Here is a 22,905-nt window from a genome sequence, read left to right as displayed (position 1 = left end):
ATATGGTCCAGATAATCTTGACTCAATTAGAACAGCAAGCTGTTGGTGGTAGCAATGTACAAAACTGAACACAAGTAAAAGTTCAGGCATCAGTCAATACCATGATGGGTAAAAGTGACAGAGATGTTTTCTCTTACTGCATCTAAGACGTACCAGAACCATAAAACGCACATTAGCTTTAGAGGACGAAAACAAGGGGAAAAAAATCTGCCTCTGCTTTCCAGCATCCATCCAGTATTTAACTGGCTAGCATACTTGCAGCAACAGAAACAGCCTGGTCAGCTTCAGTACATTATTGCAGCCCCAGCACATGGCTCTTCAGGGCTCCACTCCATTGCACCCACCATTGGTCAACTGAGCTGAGCTGCTGCTGCTGCCAGGGAGCACTGGAGCCTTCACTGCCGAGCAGCTGAACTGCAGTTGGATTGGCCTTCTGGAATACCGCCGATCAGCTGTTCTAGGCGACGGGGATCGATGTCTCTACCATTTGGCGGTGATTGGTGGCAGCGATCCCTGCCACTCAGCTGATCGGCAGTATTCTGGGAGGCCGATCCAACCACTGCTCAGCTGCTCAGCAACGAAGTCTCCAGTGTTCCCTGGCGGCGGCTAATGCGGTGGCACCAACCCCCTCCCCCCACCGCAATATTCGCTCTATAAGATGCACAGACATTTGCACCCACTTTTTTTGGGGGGGGGGGAGGGCATCTTAAAGTGCGAAAAATACGGTAGTTATTGGCATGTCTACATTTGCTCATGTGCTATCTCCATCAGCATTGGCTGCTGGTTAAAATCAGCTCCAGATAGTAAGATCTTACTTTTGCTTGTTACAATAATAATGCCATGTGTGCTAGAATTGTTATTTAGACCATGGCAACTTTTAGATGTGTGAACTTCAACTTCAGAATTCCCCAGCCAGCAAGAATTCTGGAAGTTGAAGACCATATTTATTTATTTATTTATTTTATCAGACTTATTAGTCGCCCCCTCTCCCCACAGGGACTCGGGGCGACGTACACAAGCAACGGTCTACGGACTACAAAGGAGGAGGTAAAAATAAATAAATACAATAATCAGGGAAGTTAAAACCCCAATAAGAATAAAAGTTTAAAAGCTAACGTTAACAATTAAAATTAACCAAGGGGTGGAACAGTTGTCGAGATTATGCCAGGCTGGCTAGCTGAAACAGGTGGACCACACATCTTAAAGTTGCCACGATTGAGAAATACTGTTTTAGACTCATGCTTTAGTGTCCCCAAGTATTCTTAGGAAATAATACTAGAGAAAAACTGAGAATTTTTTTAAACAGGCATGTGGCGCTAAAGTCCTTAAGTGTTTAAGTAGTTTCAAATAAGGTTTAGCTTAAGCCAATGAATATCCTGTGTCTAAAAACAATTGGAAGCTGGTGCCATTTTTTATGTAATGCTATGTTCCGGGTAACAAAAATGAATCTATATGAATCTTGAGATTAGTCAACAACATCTTCTCTTGCAAATCTTCACCTCCAGCATAATTACAGAGATCAAAAGCATTTGCATTTATTTTTAAACTATGGTTAATTGCTGCACCTTGGTAAGGGCAGCTGGAAATTAATATTATTTATAAAAACAAGTAAACAATAAATCATGGCTTCAGGCATTGTGGTATGTTTCAATAAATCAGTTTAAACCAAATTCAGAATTTATACACAGTAAGAAACAACTGGTAGTTTAAACCAGGAAGTTGATGTCACTATCTTTTCCTTATGATAAAAATTGGCTTACTATTTCAAAATGATGTTACGAATTTAGCAGCACATACATCTTTTCATATTAAATATGTGGTTTTAAAAAGTGAAAGCTAGATAAATTACAAGGATCTTTTGAACCGAAAAATCTCTGTAGATGTATATGCACCACACACATCTTTTCAGGGTATAATGTAGCAATCTTCTGAAGCTCCAAGCAACAAAGAAAAGAGGCACATTCAAGCATTATAAAGTCAAAATTAGAATTCATTCTAGTGGGCACTTGGATAATCATAAAATACAAACCTCAATGGAGATGGAAAGTGGCACCATTCCACGAAGGGTGTTCTTGTCAAAGGGATCAAAGATATCATCCCGCATGTTGGCTGGCTGCAACGCAAAGCCACTTTGGCCTCCAGACACAAATAGAGCCTGATTCATTTGCATTGGCTTGTCTGCAAAAACATAGGCATTTCGATGACCAACACCTCAACATCGGTAAAACAGAATTGCAGTTTGGTAAAATAATAATAGTGCTTTATATTTGAATAAAGTTCTTCCTATAATTTAGTGTTTGCTGCACAGTTCATAAATCTGGAATATTCCATTAATGCATGCAGCTAAAATAAAAAATAGTGCTTCCCAAATTATAAGTAAACAAAAAAAGACTTGTTGGCAGTAGTATTGTTTATTTGATGTATTTCCTGAAGTTTATATGCTGGCCCAACTGAAAATGATTGAGTAGTTAACAACTCCAAATACAATAAAAGGTTTTTAAAGAGACAGAAAAAAATACAATGCAATCATGTACAACAAAACTAGACAGGCACATAATGAGCAGTATGCAAGTGGCAAAAAGATTCAAATTGTTCTCAAAAAGCAGGGCTTTAATAGCTGTTGAAAAACATAGTGTAGTTGGGACTGTTTGAACTCAAGAGGAAATGTAATTCCAGAAAACGTGGGCACAAATGGAGAAGATCTGTGATAGTTAACAGCCTTGAAGGATTGGAACTCAGAACATAAAAATCTGAAGCAATAATATCTTCATGCAGTAACGTTTGCCAAAATGGTCAAAGCATGGCCTTCCAGGTATGGCTGAATTGTAGCCCCTGGCATCCCTCATCGATGAGCGTGCAGTCTATCAGGATACCAAATCAACAACTTCTGGAGGGACACATATTGCCCATTCCTGCCACAGTCACCACCATAAAATATTCAGTAAAGAGTTGGCCTCACCTGGTGTTTGAAAGTTCAGTGCCACCAACTGACTGCCACAGATCCACATAGGAAGGGGATCATAATTGGAAGAGTCCAGGCGCTGTCCTTTGGGGTATATGCGGGAAAGCTGTAATCGGTTATACTGCAGAAATTTCTTCCCTTTGATCTTGTTGACATACTTTTCTGCTTTGGTTTCAGGGAAAGATGACATATCTCTATAACAGGCTCTTTCTGTGCCGATTTCTGTAGAGAATAGGGAGATGCTAATCTGAAAAAAAATCTTAATTCCTCGGAGAATGAATGAGAAGATTTTAAAAAAATGAGATGTATATTTGTTCATTATGATATATATTTTAAGTAAGGATGGTCGGGAAGATTAGAGTAACAAAAGTAAATCCCAAAGTACTGAATAATGATGCAATTTTACAATATTTGTAAGATTTTGATACAATATCTCAAAACAAATAAGCTTGCAAAAGCCCATTCATTTTAGTTCTGGAATTATTTTTTTGTATTTTTCCACAATAGCAGTAAAATACACATGAGAGTTTTCTTAATCACATTGGGACAAAAATAAATCAGTATCAACCTGCTGATACAATTGATTTTTAAATCACAATGCTCACCAATCCTTAGATTTTAATTAGGGATAACCTAATTTTGTGATAATAATCTAAAAGTCTAATTTTGGGATAATGTACATTTTAAAATCTATTTAATTTTTGTAATGTTAACTATTTCTATATTTATAATTGTTTTTATACAGTAATGTATTTTTATTGCATGTTAGCCACCTTTGCTCTGGATAGCAAAATGGGTGGCATATAAATTTAATCAATAGATAAACAAGTATGTCCAGAGTCATGAATACTTACTGTCTTCATCAAAGGGAACAGGACGACAGTAGATTACAAGCTCTGAAAGCTCCAAAGCTATCTTTTTCCTCCGTTCCATCATCTTCCCTTCAGAGAGCTTCCAAAATAATTGTTAAAAAAGATTTCAGAGCTCATGGTAAAGATGAATAGCTTTGGAATTAGTACAATGTTGATTGCACAATTTGTCCAATTATAGGTTATGAGAAACAGCAACATTCATCAATACATTCATACTCAAGAATAAAATTGGAGATTGAGCCATTCCCATAGGTGCTTTAATAAGGATTCTTAGTCCTGCCACCAACTTCAGTGTGAGAAGTGGAGTTTCTAACTGATAAAGCAATTCGGCCAGGCTATATTCAGCCCATGAAACAAGTACAGTACGTTTCGGACTATAAGGCACACCAGAGTATAAGACGCACCATGATTTTGAAGAGGTAAATTAAAAAAAAAACGTTTTTGTATTCTGCAGGCTTCCCAAACTCTCTGTATGCCTCATTTTTTGCAAAAAAAAAAATGGGGGGGGGCATGCAGAGCTTTGGGAGGCTCTTAGAGCTCCTGGGGGGCACAAATGAACCCTTCCCAGCCCCCTGGAGCACTTTGCAAGCCTCCCAAACCCTCTGTACATCCATTTTTGCAAAAGGGGCGGGGTTTCAGTAGGCCAAAAATGCTGTATAAGACGCACCCAGATTTTCACCCTCTTTTTTGAGGGAAAAAAGTGCATCTAATATTCCAAAAAATACGGTAATTATTTCAAGGTTAACTTCTGAGAAAGAAGTTTTATACTCATCAAACTGTGACCTGTATGAAGTACATACAAGGACTTTTAAAAAAAAAACTCTGAAAAGGTGTAAAAAACGAGCATCCTTTACCCTGGCATCAGCAGTTTGGGCTGCCTCGCGGATCTTCTTCACCCAATCCAACAGATCTTCATGGGTATCAGCTGCGACATCCAACGACCAACGTGAGACAGATGCCATACTAATGGAGAACACAAACATACGGTTGTTCTTCCCCTCAGGGCGGATAGCTATATCAAGGAACAAAAATATAGGAGATTGTCATTAGATTTTCATAATCATCAACATGAATAAATGACTACAAGCAGGGTTACAGTAAAAAAAAAATAGTTTCAATAGTATCACCCAGTAGAAAAATTTAGAAGTTGAAACAAAGAACAGAAAATTAGATATGTACATTTTGTCCTGATTTCTTGTTATGCATATCACAATGAACTGTTTCATAAAGTCCTGAATTTCTCAGCCTCTAGCTCCTAATTTAAATGTTCTTCTGTGGAACAGGAACTATTTTAAAATTCTCTGTACTGTTGTCCTTTTCTCACTGTCTCTAGCTAGTAGTTCTAAATCTATCTCACTATTTTTGCACATTTGTCTGGGTGAAGACAAGGATGCTAGACTGTGTCACTGATCGATTTACAATTGCTTATTTAAAAACCAAACTGGTTTTGCATCTACAGGGCTTACTAGCAAGGAAGGAAGTTCTACAGAAAGAAGGAATAACATTGATTTTTTTAACCCCCTTTTCCCTCCATAACTTACCAATCTGACATGATGGTACATCCAGTACCCCTCTGAGTAGATCTCCCAAAGGGCTGTTTTCATCTAGCTGTTGCTGGAAGCAAAATCACAGTATATTAGTAAAGATTTTGTAGTTTGTAGTTTGCTCTGCCATACAAATTTCAGGACAATCCATAATGTTTATTCAGATCAATGCATTTTATTTTTAAAAACACACATATTAAAAATCAGTCTAGTATATTACGAAACTATTAAAATGCTTTACTTTGCCTTAGCTACCACTGTATTTGTTAGATACTAGCTACAGTTATAATGGTTTCCACCAAGGTCCTCTCAGGAACAGAGGTTTAATCTCATTGGTCAAAGGGTCTGACAGCTCCTTTTAAAAGGGCTGCTGTCAGACTCAACCTTCGCTGGATTGTTCATACCTGTTCTGTTACAATAAAGAGCTGTTGTTACCGTTATCCTGTGTGTGCCTTTCCATTACCCGATCTAACAGTATTACCCCCTGACATTCTCTCTCCCTTTTCTGCTTCTAGCAGCGACTATTCAGTTTCCATATCTTCCTACATCCCTGCAATTTCTGGGTAGCAAAGATCAATCGATAATAAATGCTGAACACCAGTAAAATAAATTTGAACATTACCGTTATGATGTTTAAAGGGAAAGGAGTTTAGCTACAACTGCCCTTCACTTGCAAAAAACTGTGTTTCTAAATGATGGTACATGAAGGTAAACAACCAACAGGGGCAAAACACTTGTAGCTTAAAGCCTTTGTGCACCTGATTCATGCAGATGAGCTACACATGCATTATTCATTCCTAAAGGCATCTCTACTCTGTTTGCCACAGCAAGCATCCATCTGAAGTAGGGGTTATAATGCAGTAAAAAGAATAAACCAGTCAAGGGTCAGAGTGAGAACCTAACACATACAATGAGCACTTAAGGATAGTAAGAACAGAAAGATAAACAAAACTATGGGCAAAATGGAGGAGGAGGGGAGGGACAGGGACTAACAGAGAGCATACCAAGAGAGACTGAGCTAGATATAGCTACATTGCAGATGGTATACGTTTGCTCATATAAGATGGATGGGCAACCTTAGACAAAAGGATGGAGTCTTTCAGGTCACCTTCTTTCAAGGCAATGCAACGCAGTCCTCAACTTATGACCACACTTGAGCCCAACATTTATGTGAGAAATTTATTAAGTGAGTTTTGCCCCCATTTTACGAATTTTCTTGCCACATTTGTTAAGTGAATCACTGATTGCAGTTGTTAAACTAGTAACATGGTTGTTAAGTGAACCTGGTTTCCCAATCGACGTTGCTTGCCAGAAGGTTGCAAAAGGGGAATCACATGACTCCGGGACACTGCAACTGTCATAAATATGATTCAGTTGCCAAATAGCCAAATGTTATTCATGGGACCATGGGAAGCATCAACAGTCATAAGTGTGAAAAATGGTCATAAGCCACTTTTTCAGTGCCATTGTAACTTCAAATGGTCACTAAATGAAATGTTGTAAGTCGAGGACTACTTGTATTCAGACTGAAGACTTGAAATGTTATAGTTCTCTGTTCTTTTTCCAAAACAAGAACTCACCTCTCTCTCAGGCTCCAGGCCAGTTGGACTAGTTATTTCTTCTACATAATTAGAGGGAAACCACAGTTGCTTCTTACCCCCATAATCTCCTCTCCACCTGAAAAAAATTCAAAGCTCATGCAAATATGTACACATTCTACAGCAATGTTACAGTACATACCAAATGCAGTTATCAAAGTTGAAATTGGTGGCATTAAACTTAATTGTAGAACTTACTGCACTAATTGAGCAGAGGAAACATCAACAGTGAAGAAGAAGAGAGCATGCTCTCTAAAGAATGAAATGCTCAAACGGAAGGGAAAATAAATCCTGAAATGCCCCTTTCTATTGTGTGTGGGAAATCATTATTTTACCAAAATACTTTGTTTCCCTGAAAATAAGACCTCCCCAGATAATAAACCCAATCGGGCTTTTAAGCGCGTGCTCTAAAATAAGCCCTCCCCTGAAAATATTGCAACACAGCAGCAGCCATGAGGTGACCACACTCACCACCTCCTGCACCTCAAAAATAATAAGACTTCCCCAAAAATAAGTCAAGTGCTTATTTCAGGGGGTCAAAAGAAAATAAGACCCTGTCTTATTTTTGGGGAAACATGGTAGTTTGAAATCAAGTTAAAGTGACCATGAACCTGAAGCTTAATTCAAAGCAGGATCAGGATAAATATTAAGATATAATGAGGAAACAATATGCAGTGCACAGCAGAGAAAATATATCAGGGAGAAGTGGTAGGATAAGAATTAACAAAGCTTATCATTTCCTACTCAATTTAACTCTTTCCTAAGTACTTTTTAGTAATATGTCAATAGCCCAGCAGCTGCACACATGTGACTCTGTTGATAAACATGTCTTTAGCCATAGGCATGCAAATATATAAACTCGTTTTACGTGCTTCAATCACATAATGAAACAAGCTTCCATTAAACTAATATCAAAAATGAAGGAATAATCGAATCTTTTCTGGGGGAGCATTAAGAAAGATTTCATTATCTTCAGAACAATAGCTATACCCACCAGCCTCCTTCTTGTTTTTCTACGTTTTGGATGATTGCATTTTTTGTGAAGGTAAGCTCGTCTTCTCGCTGTGCTTTGTAGTCAAACAAAGCTTTGACGGCGCACTAAAAGAAAGGCACAAGAATGTGGCAAGGTAACTATGGCAATAATTGGGATGGGTGTACCTGTCCATGAAAGTGAAGCAGTTTTGCTAAAGAGTTATAGAAGAATCCACTTGTCCAGATATCTTTTTCTATCTACTTTTGACAAGATGATTCTGTGTGTGTGTGTTGTGTGTGTTTGTGTCTGTGAGAGAGAGAGAGGGGGGGTAGTTTACATTTGGAAAGGGATGTGTCAAGTTCTCTATCAGGAAAGTCAACAAAGGTGTATTACAGGTAGTCCTTGACTTACAAACTTATGGCGGACCACCAAAAGGTAGCATGTGACCCAATCCCGAAGATCCAAAAACTGTCACCTGACTGCATTTTGGGTCCTTGGCAACTAGCTTGCCTTTACAGCTGTTTGCAGCCCCCTGCAGTCACATGACCATGATTTATAATGTTTTTGCTGGTATTTAACTATCCCTTTTCAGGAAAAACGCCCACGAGCAAACAATAGGCTTGCTTAACAACTATGATTCACATAACCACCATGAGAATTCGCTAAACAATCACTGCAAAAAAAGGTTTTAAAATCAGGATGGTCAGGCGATGGCCCGCTTTACAATCATCATTACTTATGACCCTAATGTCATGACTCAAGGGCTATCAGTAATGATATGTCATATGATTATGGCATATACATATATGGACAAGCTAACTATCTTACATTTTTTTTCTTGGATTTTGGGTAGGGGTAGGTATTTTTGTTAATTATGGTAAAATTATTACTGGTAAAATAACTTTTACCATAGTTTTCATATATGTACTTCCTACCTCACTGATTTTTGGCAACTGATTCCTTCTCAGGTTTAAAGTTTACTACAGAGGTCCCTCCAGCTCCATTACATACACAAACCAGACAGTTTTGCTAGTGTCCCTGGGGTAGAAAAGCGTGACTGAATATGTACAATGTAGCAAACTAACATTTGTAGAAAGGAAACATGTAGAAAAATAACATCCTGACCCATTTTTAAAACCTTCCTCGTAAAAATGTATGCAAGAATAGGGAAATTACAGCACATAATTCAAATTCATTCCTGCTTCTGCCAGCTGGTAAGTTTCACTGTACTAATTAGAATTAGAAAATCATATCATTCTCTGATTGGAATTAGGATATTGTGCTTCTTAAAACTATGACAACATTCATAGAAAATCCCGATGCAAATCAAAACTATGGTGTTGAAAATGGGAGTTTATTACATATACACCTGCAACTTTTTAACACAAACTACTCTATTGCTATTAGGTCTGAGTGAGAACATACAGGTATATAAAGCAAAACTATTCTTATAGTTTCTACAAAAGATCTTAAAAAGACTTGCAAGCCTGGTAGGAAAATTCACTAACTCTTATTAGCCTAATCAAGATATCAACCAAAGAGTTAGGAAAAATACCTTAAAGGTTGGCATAGGGTTGGCCTCCACATAAAATCCCGGATTCCGTCCTTCATATAGTGCACCATAATCTGGTTCCTAACAAAAACAAATGCAATACAATCCTTTGTATACTTCTCATTTGCTAATTATTTAGACAAAACTGTTTAAAAATGTAGCAGAATCATTTAAAGAGATAAAACAGAATATAGGAGGAATAAATCCATGGCATGAAAATTGGCTGGGTGACTTTGGGCCAGCCACTCCCTCTCAGGCTAATTCACCTCAGAGTAGTTGTTGTAGGAGAAAGAAAGAGTATTGCATGTGTTGAGTTATTTATAAGAATAATAAAGGTAGAGTATAAATAAATACCTAAATAAAATAAATTTTAAAAATCCCTCTGCAGAAAGAGGAACATGGTCAGTTATCGGATTAGGAGAAAAAAAAATTAAGATCTTTTGGGGACCTAGCCATACCCCGAAACCTCTCATTAAGGACGTGAAAGAGTTCAGGAAGTGAAACTCTAAAAACACCATGTATAGTCCTAACCAGTGGGTGGTGGGTTCCTGCGGGTATGGTCCGGTACGGCCGCACCAGTAGTAGCCGGGAGCAGCTGATAGCATACAGGTACGGTGGCTCGTTTGGCCCACCCGCCCGCGTTCTATACTTGTTTTTAAAGCAACCGGCCAATTGCGCACATCCACACAGTGTGCGGCACCTGTGTGAGCCCCAACCAGCAGCTGGGTGTCGCAGGGGCGATATTGCGCATGCGTGCGCAGCACGCATGTACAAACAGGACACGCGGCCCCGTGAGCAGCGTACCGGTAGCGACAATAAGAGCAACCCACCACTGGTCCTAACTTCAATCCAGAAGAAAGATATTGGCTTCCACCCAGTGTAGACCTCGTGCCATACTCACCGCTGTTCCAATCTTCTCCAGTGTTTCTTCATTGATAGGATATCTTAACTTCATTTTGCGGTACAATGGATGTTTTTCATAATAGCTGATTAAATCCACCAGGCTGTCAAATTCTGAATTGCCCAAGATAATTGTCTGACCCTCCTGCTGCACACGGCAATGCTTGATCTTTCCTTCGGCCCTAGAAGACAAAAGACCAGCCCAGCAATTAATTTTCTAAATCAGGAGTCTCCAAACTTGGCAACTTTAAGACTCGTGGACTTCAACTTGTGGAGTTGAAGTCCACAAGTCTTAAAGTTGCCAAGTTTGGAGACCCCTGTTCTAAATAACCATGAGATAATGGAGATGGTTTCAGCTTGTGCAGATATAAGACTTAAATCCACAGCACTTGGCAAATCACTCACCGAAAAGAGATTGCATAGGAATTTGACTCACTCCTCTTGCGCACCAAAAAGGCTCCATCCCGGGGGACCCTCATTAGCATGCGCTCAGCTGAATTCCGAGTGAGATTAGCATGGTACCATCTGGGAACAAAAATAAAATAATGCAGGTTATTTCCCCAGGCAGCAATTCCTGATAAATACTTGGATGCTAAAAATAATTTTGCTTCAAGAAGAAAAAAGTAGATACTAGGCGGTTTCTCTGCAGGTTTTGAAATATGATTCAGCCCCAAAATTATTGGATTCAATATTACAAGCCAAGTCTTTTTCCTTTCTCAGCCCTGGTAGAAATGCAAAAGCTTGTTTGGTTAACAAGTCAGAAGCAGGTCATATGTGAATTGTTCTGTAAACTCTGGATTATCAGTTATGACTCTACTTCAACAAAGAGATTGTAAACTGTTACATTTTTGCCAACATTAAACATAGTCTAAATGTTAACCGGTATTCCAAGTTGGCATGCTTAGTTACCACAAGTGTACACTTAGTGATTGTGTGAGATGTCAGGAGGTAAATAATTAATACACCAAAAGGAGGAAAAAACGCATGATTCTATGGCTTATTCTTAATTACAAATAAGTAACAAGAGTTATATCTGCACCAGGTCAAGGATAGCTGATTCTGTAGGAGAAAAATCAGCTTATTTTCCTTTTATATTATGATTATGATCTCAATAAATACAACCAAGAAGGCATACTCAGTTAGCCTTCCTAAGTTGATTAGGAGGATAGGCACTGTACCTTTCTAGAGGATACAAAATTGTTACAAATTGATTGAGAGGTTTTATTAAAGACTTTATTTTATTAAAATTATTGGATCAGTTGTAACAAATGCTCTGAATGCTCCTATTGTATATTTTAAGTTTAAAATAAAATATTTTTTGAATAGAAAATGAAATGTTTGTGCTGAGAAAAGGCAGTCCAGTTGTATTTATTTAATTTAAAATAAGAAATAAAATGTTCATGCTGAGAACAGGTCAAATGGCATTAAAAAGATGTATTTTCTTTTCTGTAGCAAAATAGATTAAAACACTACGCTGGAGGGCAATGCAATCAGTGGCATAAAACAAGAACATCGAAGGGCTGATTTAAACCCCCAAATCGTCACTCAATCTGCTAAATCCAAACTTCAGGACTCCAAATTAATACTAGAAATTTGCAGACATAATTCTATTAGAACTGAAGGACAAAAACATTTACTTGAATGTCTATATTGATAAACTTTAAAAATGTTTCTCAGAATAATGAAATAAGAGAAGTGGCTGCAAGAAAGTTTCCTCAATTGTGAGACTCCATCCATAGAATCTCTTTCCTAGAGAAACCTGATTGGCACCAACCATAAATCATTTCAAAACTAAGCAGACACAGTTTGATTTTTATCTTTTTTCTTTTCTGGGCTGTTTCGTGGTAGCATTTTATTGTTTTATACATTTCTTTTTGCCTTTAAAGAATTTTAAAGATTCTGACTGTCCTAAGTAACTTTGTCATCTGCCGGAGAACTCTGAGGATGATTATAAAGGGGGGGGGGGATGGAAGAAGGAGGGAGGGGTTAGAGAGAGAGACAGACAGACAGACCAAGGATAGAACCTGACTCCTTTATTGGCTTACTCTTTGCTCTCATGTGCATTTGTCTGGGGCACGGGTTCTGTCAACCTCATTTCAAATTCATTGCATCTCAGTGGCACTTGCTGGTAATGAGTAATGAGATCATAGAGGCTATTGAATACTAGGTTATCAGTGAGGAAGAATTTGGGGCTGCCGGCGTCTTGCCGAGAATGGATCCGGCAGTGCTGCACTTTCCCATTGCGCCTGTGTAGGAGAAACAAACAAACAAACAAAACAGGATTAATTGTGCTGCCCTAGACATGGTTATCCAAAGGTAAACTCATAATATTTAGTGCACCTTACTTTCCAGTGGATATATTTAGAGCGGCAGCCTAAGTTTGGTTTTTTTTAGTATCTTATTATGGAGTATGTTTGCCCAACAACACTAATTATACTGCCATAAAATAAATATGAGAGAATGAGTCAGGTAATGACTGAGGTCTGCATATTTGGTAATCCAATACCTTACTTTCTTTAATTTAACAGCCTGTGTGGTGGGGGGGGGGGGGGAGAGACAGATCTATTCTGCTTTCTTGCAGTGAATTCTTCTCCTTGTTTCTCAAGGCATTCTTAGGTGTTTCTGCAATGCTGAAAACCTATTTCATATTCCCCAAACAAAGAGGATAAAGTAGCCATATGTATTACAAGTGAACCTGCAGAGTCCAAAGCTTCTACTATTTTGTCAAGCTCTACCCAGACAACTGTTGATTCGGAAAACCTGCAGTCAGAGATTCAAGAACACAACTCTTGACAAGCTAGTTTTACTGCCCATATTAGAAACAGCCAATATACTGGAAACTAACAAGAGCAAAATGTAGGACTGAAGCCATGCATGTTAGCCCCAAGGCTTAAATCTTAAACGTTCTTCTTCCACTCATAAATCTTAGTGGACTCAGAGCTGGTCATTTCTCCACAGGAGAAGCAGGGCACTGTCACCGTAACAGGCTTCTTTGGATCAAGGCTCTCTGCTTCTTACTTTCCCTATTTTGACCCTACTGTTTTTTTTCCCATAGAAAAGCCCCAGAGGATTCTGAAGAAGCAAATCCTCCTGCTGCTATGTGAGTGTGTAGGAAGTTTTTTAAAGAACCCTATAAAAACAGAAACTCTACAAGCAAATTCTTTACTCTTTTGCAAAATAAAACAACCACCTCTACTTTCTCTATGATAAAGCCTTTTAGTTTAAAATGGCTGATTTCATGGTAGTCTGCAAAATCTTTCATTAACAATGTTGTAATGTAAAAGTTTGCAAATTACTACTGCAGTCATTATTTCTTGGATAAGTTTAGACATTGCATGAACTACAGATAATGAAGCAAAAATGAGAATAACTTCTATTTGGCATCTTTTCCAACTCTTACTTGAAAAGGTAACGTAAAGGTTCCCCTCACACATATGTGCTAGTTGTTCCCGACTTTAGGGGGGCGTGTTCATCTCCGTTTCAAAGCCGAAGAGCCAGCGCTGTCCAAAGACGTCTCCATGGTCATGTGGCTGGCTTGACTAAACACCGAAGGCGCACGGAACGCTGTTACCTTCCCACCAAAGGTGGCCCCTATTTTTCTACTTGCATTTTTTACGTGCTTTCGAACTGCTAGGTTGACTGAAGCTGGGACAATTAACAGGAGCTCAGTCTGTTACACGGTGCTAGGTATTCGAACTGTTGACCTTTCTGATCAACAAGCTTAGCATCTTAGCCACTGAGCCTCCGCGTCCCTTTGTCCACTTAAATCAGGACAAATACACAAGTTTATGATTTCCCTAACAGACATAAACTCTTTGGATCTCATAGATGCAGAACTAATGATTGTATTATTCCCCTATTGAATGTGAGCAGTTTAGATAACAATTCTATGCCCAAAGGATGCTTACCAGAAGGAAAGTGTGTAATCGCCAACAAAGGTCTCACTTTCTCGCACCAGGAATGAGCCATCGGGGGCTCCAGTGTCTACACAATATTCCATTAACAGCCTCTCTGCTATGTGGCGCCCATCACGCCCTGCTCCCAGTTTGCCATGGAACCACTTTTCAGTGGAATGGAGTTCAGTGCTGTTGCTTGTCTGCCATGGAAATGAAAAACAAGCACTTGATTTAGTAGCCTACAGACCAAAAGTGGCTGAATCAATTAGTTTGGAAGAAGAGAAATCTCTCTTTTCCAAGTATAGACATCCAAACCCAAGGTTTAATGTAACAGGAAACTTTCCCGGGTCTCCCCAAATACCTTCATTCTGTTATTGCACCACAGCATAAACAAACAGATAGGGCTAAAGTCATGTATCTCTTGCCTCCAGGCAACATGCAATGCTAACATTTCAGAAAACAATTCACTTAAAGCAAATAACAAACCATTTTAGGAAGTTGTATAAAGTAGCCTTTTATGTTTATCACTCATAATTGTTTCTGGCTGTATGCACTACCCAGAGTTCTTTCCTTTCGTTCTTCAAAAGCAGAAACAAAGAACCAAAGATCTTCTTTCTCAGCCTTATAAGCAACCCTCCTCTAATACATTTGCCATAAAAAAAGGATAATGAGATTTCCAAGTGTGAGTGACTGGCGAGCCAGCCAGCAAAATCCAAAGTATTGGGACTTGGCAAAGTTTTGGATTCAATTGGGAAGAGCTGGTTCACATTCAGGATTGTGAATGCAGCATTTAATGACTCATTAAAAGCACCTGTGTTTGTTTCTAGGATTGCATAACTGCCATGGAAGGTCTTCTTTATGCTAGGGACAAGGGTAAGCTGTTTTAATGAGTCTCAGACAAGGGCTGCCTTTGTTCTGCATGTTCTGAACAATTATTTCAAATCAAATCAAACCTGAAGCCTCATAAGAGTTCTACAAAGCGTATGTATGCCAGACAATCTTCTCCAGCCCTCTTCTTCATAGTCCTTTCATGATTGGAGCAGAAAGTATAAACATGCCCTTCTTCTAACCCTTTCCAGATTGACGTTACTGCTAGCTTTCAACTTCATCAGTGTTAAGTGGAAATATCATTACAAAGCTACATTCTTCCCACAGGAAACTCAAGATAAACACACAGCTCCTTCCAATTCAAGAAAAAGTAGATTCTTCCAGATTTCTTCCCATCAAAGACTAATAGGAATGAAGATATTCAACTCCTTCTCATTATGTCATAAAATGATATAAATGCAGAACATATGTAATGGAAGGGACCTTATGGGCAATTTAATCCAACCCCTTGCTCAATGCAGAAATACTGTACAGAAAACCATCCTGCCCCTGCTTGAAAATCTTTAAAGAGGGTGTATCTACCCTTGGTCTAGGCAGAATAACCCACTATTTAACTGTTTTTACCATTAAAAAATTATATAATTCAGCCATGTTTGCTTGCCTAGTTTTCCAGGATATCTTCTTTTACATACCTCCTTTTGCTCTTCCTCCTCTTCATTTCCTAAATCACTGGTTGTCTCTCCAGAGTAATAGATTTTACTGCTGGTCAAGACGAAATAATGAGGATTCCAGTCCTGTAGAAACATATATCAGTAATTAAGTTGTTCCTGGAATAGTCTCCTTCAAGGACAAAGCTTTATAAAATTCACTAATCTGGACTATGAAGATGCAGTATGACAATAGGAGCAAAAAAAGTGTTATGCTCATGAATTAACTTCTAAATAATGGTTGTTCAATCCAAAGAATGATTTGCTGATATTAAAACCAAGTGTTGTTTGACACCTTCCTCAAATAAAGTTTTCAAGTCTGCAAGCTACGGGAAATACAAAACTGTTTAATTCTAACAATGGGCCAAGAAATTGGAATGTAGTGAAGTTTCTTTTAAATCTCCTCCGAGTAGGGCTCCCCCCCAAACCTTTTGTCCAAAAAACTACCATAAAGAATAAGCTTGATTGGTTTATAACCAAGCCAGACATGTGTAAATGTCATAATCACATACTCCTTTTCTATTTTCTATCTAAGCTAATTGTTTTCAGACTGATAGCTCTTTTGAGCAAAAACCCATAGTCTTGAGTTATGCAGAGCAACTGACAAAGCTCTTTTTCTCCATGGGGCAATGAATGAAAAACTTGAAACCAACTATCCAAAAAACCTGAACTGCTTCTGTTTGTTAAAAAATATATCTGCAGAACAACTAAGCAATGCCAGGAATTATTCAGGGTTATTAATGCTTATGTGATCATGCAAAAAACATTGCTTCATCTGGGGCCAGTACTACTTTTTGTAATAGCTTTATATCATTCTCAAAAGCAAGTCATGGGCGTTTTTAATCCCGGACACATTTTTACTGAAGCAACCTGTTGTTCTGACCCAGGCTACCTTAAAAAGCAAGAAGCAGAGTCTTGGTCCTGGCAAAACCCCTCTTATTTACACGACTGTGAATTCCTTTCATTCACAGTCAGCAAGGCTTAGCAAACAGTCTTTCTGAGGAATATTTATCAACATGAACCTTATCTCATTTGGAGAGCTGCCAGATAACTAGTTTGCAAGCTCAGGGCAAGGCAAAACTTGGCAGAGTCTCTTATAGTCACAAACAGAACTTTCCACTCTTCAAACAACTGAATGAACAAATTGTTTCCTGCAAAAGCCCACACCCCATTTGCTCCTCCTTTGTTTTTTAAGGGAGGGGCCAATCACTTCCAGGGTGTGGCTTTACTAAGTTGACCCTTCTTTCTTAGTTGTTCTTGTCTTCTGGCAGCTCTGCGCATGTGCACACTGGGAACAGACTCCAGCTGTTCCTCTGCCTCACTGCTGTCTAGTTCCCTTTCTGCCTCCGATGCAGAGCCCTTGTCTGAGCTTTCCTCAGCTCCAGGACTGTTCCTCCCCAACCTCCTCACTGTTTGAGTCTGCTGCCAGCTCTGCTGGTAAGCCACAACACCTGTCCACATCATATGGCAACATTTAAGAGTATTGACAAAGAGAAGCAATCTTTACTCTTCTCTGTCTATCATTGTGGAACCCATATTATAATGCCACAATTGGGATGCAGTGCTGAAAGTGGCAGGAAAAGCTTTGCGTGAATCTCTGAAAAAAAGCAGACATTATCACGTTGAGTCCATTGATCAGGACACAGAACCTTATCAGATCTGAGCTGAGCTTTCAAATAAGCACTGCAAGATAAATCAAAATGGGCAGAGCTGAATCAAAGAAATAGGTCCACAACAGCATTAAGATAATTAATTATTATGATTACTGAGAACCAATTCAGTGTAGTAGTTAAAGCTGTGGTGATGCAGGGGTTAGAATGGAGTATCGCAAGCTAATTCTGCTGAGTGCTGATTGCCAACAGTTCGGCAGTTTGACTCTCACTGGCTCAAGGTTGACTCAGCCTTCCATCTTTCCAAGATCAGTAAAATGTGGACTCAAATTGTTGGGGGCAATATGCTGACTAAATGCTATTGCTATATTAAAGGTACAGGAGTCAAAACTAGGGGACTGTGTGTTTCAGTCCTGTCTTACTGGGCTATCTTGGGCCAGCGACTCACAGCCTAGAACAGTGATGGCGAACCTATGGCACGTGTGCCACAGGTGGCACGCGGAACCATTTGTCAGGGCACGCTGGTTGGAAGGTCGTTTTGAGCACTCCGAAGGCTTCAGGGAAGCCTCTTGAAGGTCTCTGAAGCCTTCGGAGCGCATAAAACGACCTTCCAAGCAAACCAGAAGTGATTTCCGGTTTGCTCAGAGGGTCATTTTGACTGTTTCGGAGGCTTTAGGGAAGCCTCCTGAAGGTCCCTGAAGCCTACGGAGGGCTTCGGGCGGGGGGTGGGCAGGGGAAGGCTGTTTCCGCCCTCCCATGCTCCTATAAAGCCTCTGGAGCCTGGGGAGGGCGAAAAAAGCATGCAAAAATGGGGGGGGGGTGTCACACCTGTAGTGCACGCATGCGCACTGGGGGGTCGCGCATTGCATTATGGGTGCGGCATGCCTGCACACGACCCCCCTGTGCTCCCCCCACTTATGGCACGCGAGCCAAAAAAGGTTTGCCATCGCTGGCCTAGAAGAAAGCAGTTGGTAACCCATTTCAGATAAAGGATGCCAAGAAAGCTGCAAGCAGCCAGTCAGAAATCAAAACTGATTTGAAGTCACAACAATAATATAAATAATTTTAAAAATCCAATATATTTAATTAAACATTAAATTAAAGCAGGAGTTAATATTTTTTCCATAAATATGGAACAGCATGCTATTGATCCACTGTCCAAAAGGTAAGTGCAGCCCTGTCTGCCACATTTTTTACCCCACAATTTTTAACACTGGTGACTCTGGAGACTATATGCAAGGATTTCAGAAGACCTAGTCCTTGAAAAGTTATGCACTCTGTATTAAAATTATAAAGTAAATTGTAACCAGGTTTGGCAATTTCTGGGGAACTGAGGTCCAGATTAGGAGGGGTGTATATACGGTCCTAGAACAACAGTTTATGTAAGATTGTACAAATCAGTCAGCTCCAAGTAACAGTAAACTAATACAAAGACACCCACATGGTTGATTGGGTCTTCCAGATACAGAATTCCATTCTTTATTGAGTTGCTGATGTCATTCTCCGAATACACTGCAGATGATGGCACTTCTTCATAAGCACTACCCTCAGCCAGTTTCTTGTGCTACAGCAAGAAATATAAATGTCAAGTGATTTTAACAAAATATAAAAATCTAGATTGGAATTAGGAGAGGGCATGTACTCCACTGCAAAATTAACTATATTCTTTTGTGATCCTATAAAGCAGTGGTTCTCAACCTGTGGGTTGGGACCCCTTTGGGGGTCGAATGACCCTTTCACAGGGGTTGCCTAAGACCATCGGAAAACACATATTTTCGATGGTCTTAGGAACCGAGATACCAATTTTATGGTTGAGGGTCACCACAACATGTGTAACTGTATTAAAGGGTTGCAGCATTGGAAAGGTTGAGAACCACTGCTATAAAGTCAGTGGCTAAGACGCTGAGCTTGTCAATCAGAAAGTTTGGTGGTTCGAATCCCTAGCACCGTGTAATGGAGTGAGCTCCCGTTACTTGCCTCAGCTTCTGCCAAACTAGCAGTTCAACAGCATGTAAAAATGCAAGTAGAAAAATCGGAACCACCTTTGGTGGGAATGTAACAATGTTCCGTGCACCTTCAGATTCGGCCACATGATCACGGAGACGTCTTTGGACAGCGCTGGCTCTTCAGCTTTGAAACGGAGATGAGCACCACCCCCTAGAGTTGGGAACGACTAGCTCATATGTGCGAGGGGAACCTTTACCTTTACCTAAAGTCATTTGCATTTCCCACCTGAGCCAAGTTCTTTCTGATTTAGACATTTTTTTTCCTGGTGTCAAGTCAATCTTTCAATTCAGCCACGGGGTAACTTTGAATCTACCCTTCATAGCAAGGTAGCTTCACATTTCCCCCTTCTAAATCACATCTTTTTAAGTTTCTGGGCAAATGTTCACTTAGGACTTAGGTGAACCAACAATTCAGAGAGGATGGCAGTCCCTGTTATTTCTGAGCTCTCTTATTAGACAGCTGCCAAGAACAACTGATTGGCTTCTGCTATTTCTTAGCATTTTAAAGCTTGTAATTATGGTGAACATTTCTACTTGAATCAGTCCCCATTTGAGAGATTGATCAGTGGAAATAGCAGCAGTATAGAAATGCTCTTAGAGCTGCCTGCTTTTTCATGGCAAATACATGTGGAATTTCTCCAACAAAAAATAATATATGCTCTAAGGCAGTGAAAACTTCCCTGATAAAAATGGAATGAGAAAAAAATGAAGTGGCTTTTGGAAGGCCTTATGAAATAAAAGATCTGTAGGAATGCTGAAGACCTAAAATTAGCAACATGTTTCCAGGTTGAAAAGTGGGTACTACATTTCATTTTAGTGTAACTACAAGGCATGCACAATTATAAAAACGTTATTCTCTAAGAGACTTTTTCCTGAGAGTCATAATATTTAATTTCTATTTGGATTTTCTGATGCACTTGGTAGAATTTCTCCTGTATATTTAAAAGATTTAGTTAAGTAGCAGTCCCAATAACTTAAAAGCCCCAAGTTAAAGGTTGGCTTAAGAAATAAAAACTAAGGGAGCCATTATTTTTAAATTTCATTTGCTATGCAGGAAGCATTATTGTAAAAGGTTGGGTTGTGTTTCTTTTTTGAATAGGGTTATTCTAACAAGAGAGTTATAAATTTGTCATATTCACCTACGTAATCGTTAAAATGCAATACTGATTGATGTATAGAGCAGTTTTGTAGGTCTCATCTTCATCACAAAATGTCTATTGCAAAGCCAAGATTTACAGCATCCCTACTCTTGCAGGTTAATAATTATTTGGATCCTAAAAACCAGGTATTCTGAAATAAGGTGCAGTAATTTGTGTGGGAAGGTGTGGGAGGTTACGAAACATCAATGCCTATGTCACCTTTTACATAGACCCCATTCACAAAGGCTACAAAACGTCCTTACCTTTATGAGAATCTTCCTCTTGAGCTGGTTTGGAGATGGCAGACCATCAGCAGAGATATCTACCGGTTTGGTTAGCAGCATGTCTCCAAAGACCTTCTTAAAGTTCTGAGCCATATTCCTCTGCTGGGCAATGCTGCAATGGTCTTCAATGGATAGGATAACAGGATAACTTAAAAGAAACAAAATCATTAAGAATAATTCCAGGTGTTGGCTGTCACCTTTAAAGCCTTCAATGATCTGGGGTCAGGTTAGTTGGAGGACTGTCTTTTCCCAGGTACATCTACCGTACTCACCAGAGCAGAGAGGCAAGGTATTGTTCTGACCTAGGCTTCCCCCAAAAGCACGAGGCAGAGTCCTGGTCCCAACAAAACTCCTTTTATTAAACAAATGGGAATTCCTCTCATTCATATTCAGCAAGGCCTGGCAAACAGTCTTTCAAAGGAATATTTATGACTACAGATCTTATCTATCTTGGAAAGCTGCCATGTAAATATTTTCCAAATGAGGTGCTGTGCAAGGAAAGACTGGGCACAGAGTCTCTGAGGTTCACGGACAGATCTTCACACTCCTGAAACGAATCTAATGACTGAACGAATGAATTATTTCCTGCAAAAGCCCACTCCCCTTTTGCTCCTCTTTTATTTCCTATGGGAGGGGCCAATCACCTTCCACTTGTGACTTTACACCCAAGTCAACCCTGATTTCTGAGTTGTTATTTTCTTCTGGCAGCTCTGCACATGCGCACACTGGGAACAGGCTCTGCCTCACTGCTGTCTAGCTCCATAGGCACCCAATCACTGCCAGACGGCCTCGGCCCCATCTCTGGCTCCAATGCAGAGCCCTTGCCTGAGCCTTCCCCAACCTCCTCACTGTCTGACTCTGCTGCCAGCTCTGCTGGCAGGCCACAACAGGTATGTTACAGGGCTCTTCTCTTAAGGAGATCCACCTAGTGTACAGGTGTCAAACTCACAGTGTCACGTTGCCGGCTCGTGGCCTTTAGGGCTCAAGTGTCTAAGCTAAGGAAAGGCAAATTTCCAAAGAATGTGATTTTACAACTGACGTTTTACTTACTCAGAAGTTACAAAAGCATGCTCCTTGATGGTGGTAAGGACATCAGAAAACTTAATTTTTGTAGTTAATGTGTGTCCATGATAAATCACAGGCATCCCATCAGGACCATCCCAGCAATCAACTGAAAAAAGATAGCCAGTATAACTGAAAGTTCATCAATACAAGTTAACACTGGAATTAATTGTCTTAGACAAAATCAAGCTGCATCCAAAAACAAGTATAAATAGTTGTTTGTCACCTAACAATCCAGGTAGAACAAGTTTCAATGAAAATGTTTTCCTTATTTCTGTGGAGTGAAAGTGATGCCACACAGGGAGGCATTTCAAAACAGATTTGGGGAAGTAACTACAATGCATTGATAATACCCATAAATTCCATGGGATTAAAAGAGTGCCTTTCATTTCAAGGTCACAAGCAAATCTTTCTGCAGAGGTCTCTCGTCAAAGAACTCTGGGCAAGGTTTATATATGTATATTTGAAACTGCCTTTATTTTTGACTATCTATCTAGCTCAGGGGTGTCAAACTCAATTTCATTGAGGGCTGCATCAGAGTTGTGTTTGACCTTGGGGGGCTGGAGTGGGCGTGGCCAGCTCGACATCACATATCAAGGCTTCGTTTTCAGCCGCAACAGCCACCTGCAACCCTCTCCAAGAAAAAAAGGAGCTTGGGGAGGCCATGTGCAGCCTGCCCCGTGCTCTGTTTTCGGCTGCAACCTCCCTGCGCTTCATTTTCAGTGGCAGGTGGTTGCAGGTGGCCGTTGCAGCTGAAAACACAGCCTGGGAGAGCCGCACGCAGCTCTCCTGAGTTCCATTTTTGCTGGCAGAGGCACTGCAGACCAGTCCTTCGCTGTTTCTCGCGGGCAAGATCTAAGCATCCCAAGGGCCAGTTCCAGCCGGCGGGCCTTAAGTTGGACACTCCTGATCTAGTTCAATATAATCAATTTTAACTTGTAGGATCTCATAAAATCCCAGGTAGACACTTTC

The 22,905-nt window shown here is 39.8% G+C and overlaps 1 protein-coding gene across 1 annotated transcript in view; it reads right to left on the bottom strand.

Annotated features, from left to right (window-relative positions):
• Positions 1-22,905, bottom strand: part of PLCG1 (phospholipase C gamma 1) — a 117,338-nt gene that overhangs the window by 15,332 nt on the left and 79,101 nt on the right. Inside the window, exons 12-27 of the mRNA XM_081949650.1 lie at positions 21,922-22,042; positions 20,851-21,019; positions 18,884-19,006; positions 15,818-15,919; positions 14,310-14,497; positions 12,447-12,647; positions 10,807-10,926; positions 10,403-10,583; positions 9,505-9,582; positions 7,971-8,074; positions 6,959-7,055; positions 5,376-5,448; positions 4,689-4,846; positions 3,817-3,913; positions 2,960-3,184; positions 2,030-2,178 (exon numbers count right to left, since the gene is read on the bottom strand). Coding sequence (XP_081805776.1) covers positions 2,030-2,178; positions 2,960-3,184; positions 3,817-3,913; positions 4,689-4,846; positions 5,376-5,448; positions 6,959-7,055; positions 7,971-8,074; positions 9,505-9,582; positions 10,403-10,583; positions 10,807-10,926; positions 12,447-12,647; positions 14,310-14,497; positions 15,818-15,919; positions 18,884-19,006; positions 20,851-21,019; positions 21,922-22,042 — 2,186 coding nt within the window. The remainder of the gene's footprint in view (positions 1-2,029; positions 2,179-2,959; positions 3,185-3,816; positions 3,914-4,688; positions 4,847-5,375; positions 5,449-6,958; positions 7,056-7,970; positions 8,075-9,504; positions 9,583-10,402; positions 10,584-10,806; positions 10,927-12,446; positions 12,648-14,309; positions 14,498-15,817; positions 15,920-18,883; positions 19,007-20,850; positions 21,020-21,921; positions 22,043-22,905) is intronic.

The sequence above is a fragment of the Natrix helvetica genome (genome assembly GCF_964273705.1).
Source record: "Natrix helvetica genome assembly, chromosome: 3".
Lineage (NCBI taxonomy): Eukaryota > Metazoa > Chordata > Lepidosauria > Squamata > Natricidae > Natrix > Natrix helvetica.
Note: the sequence above shows the minus strand (reverse complement) of the source record. Positions and strands in the feature narration are given on the sequence as shown.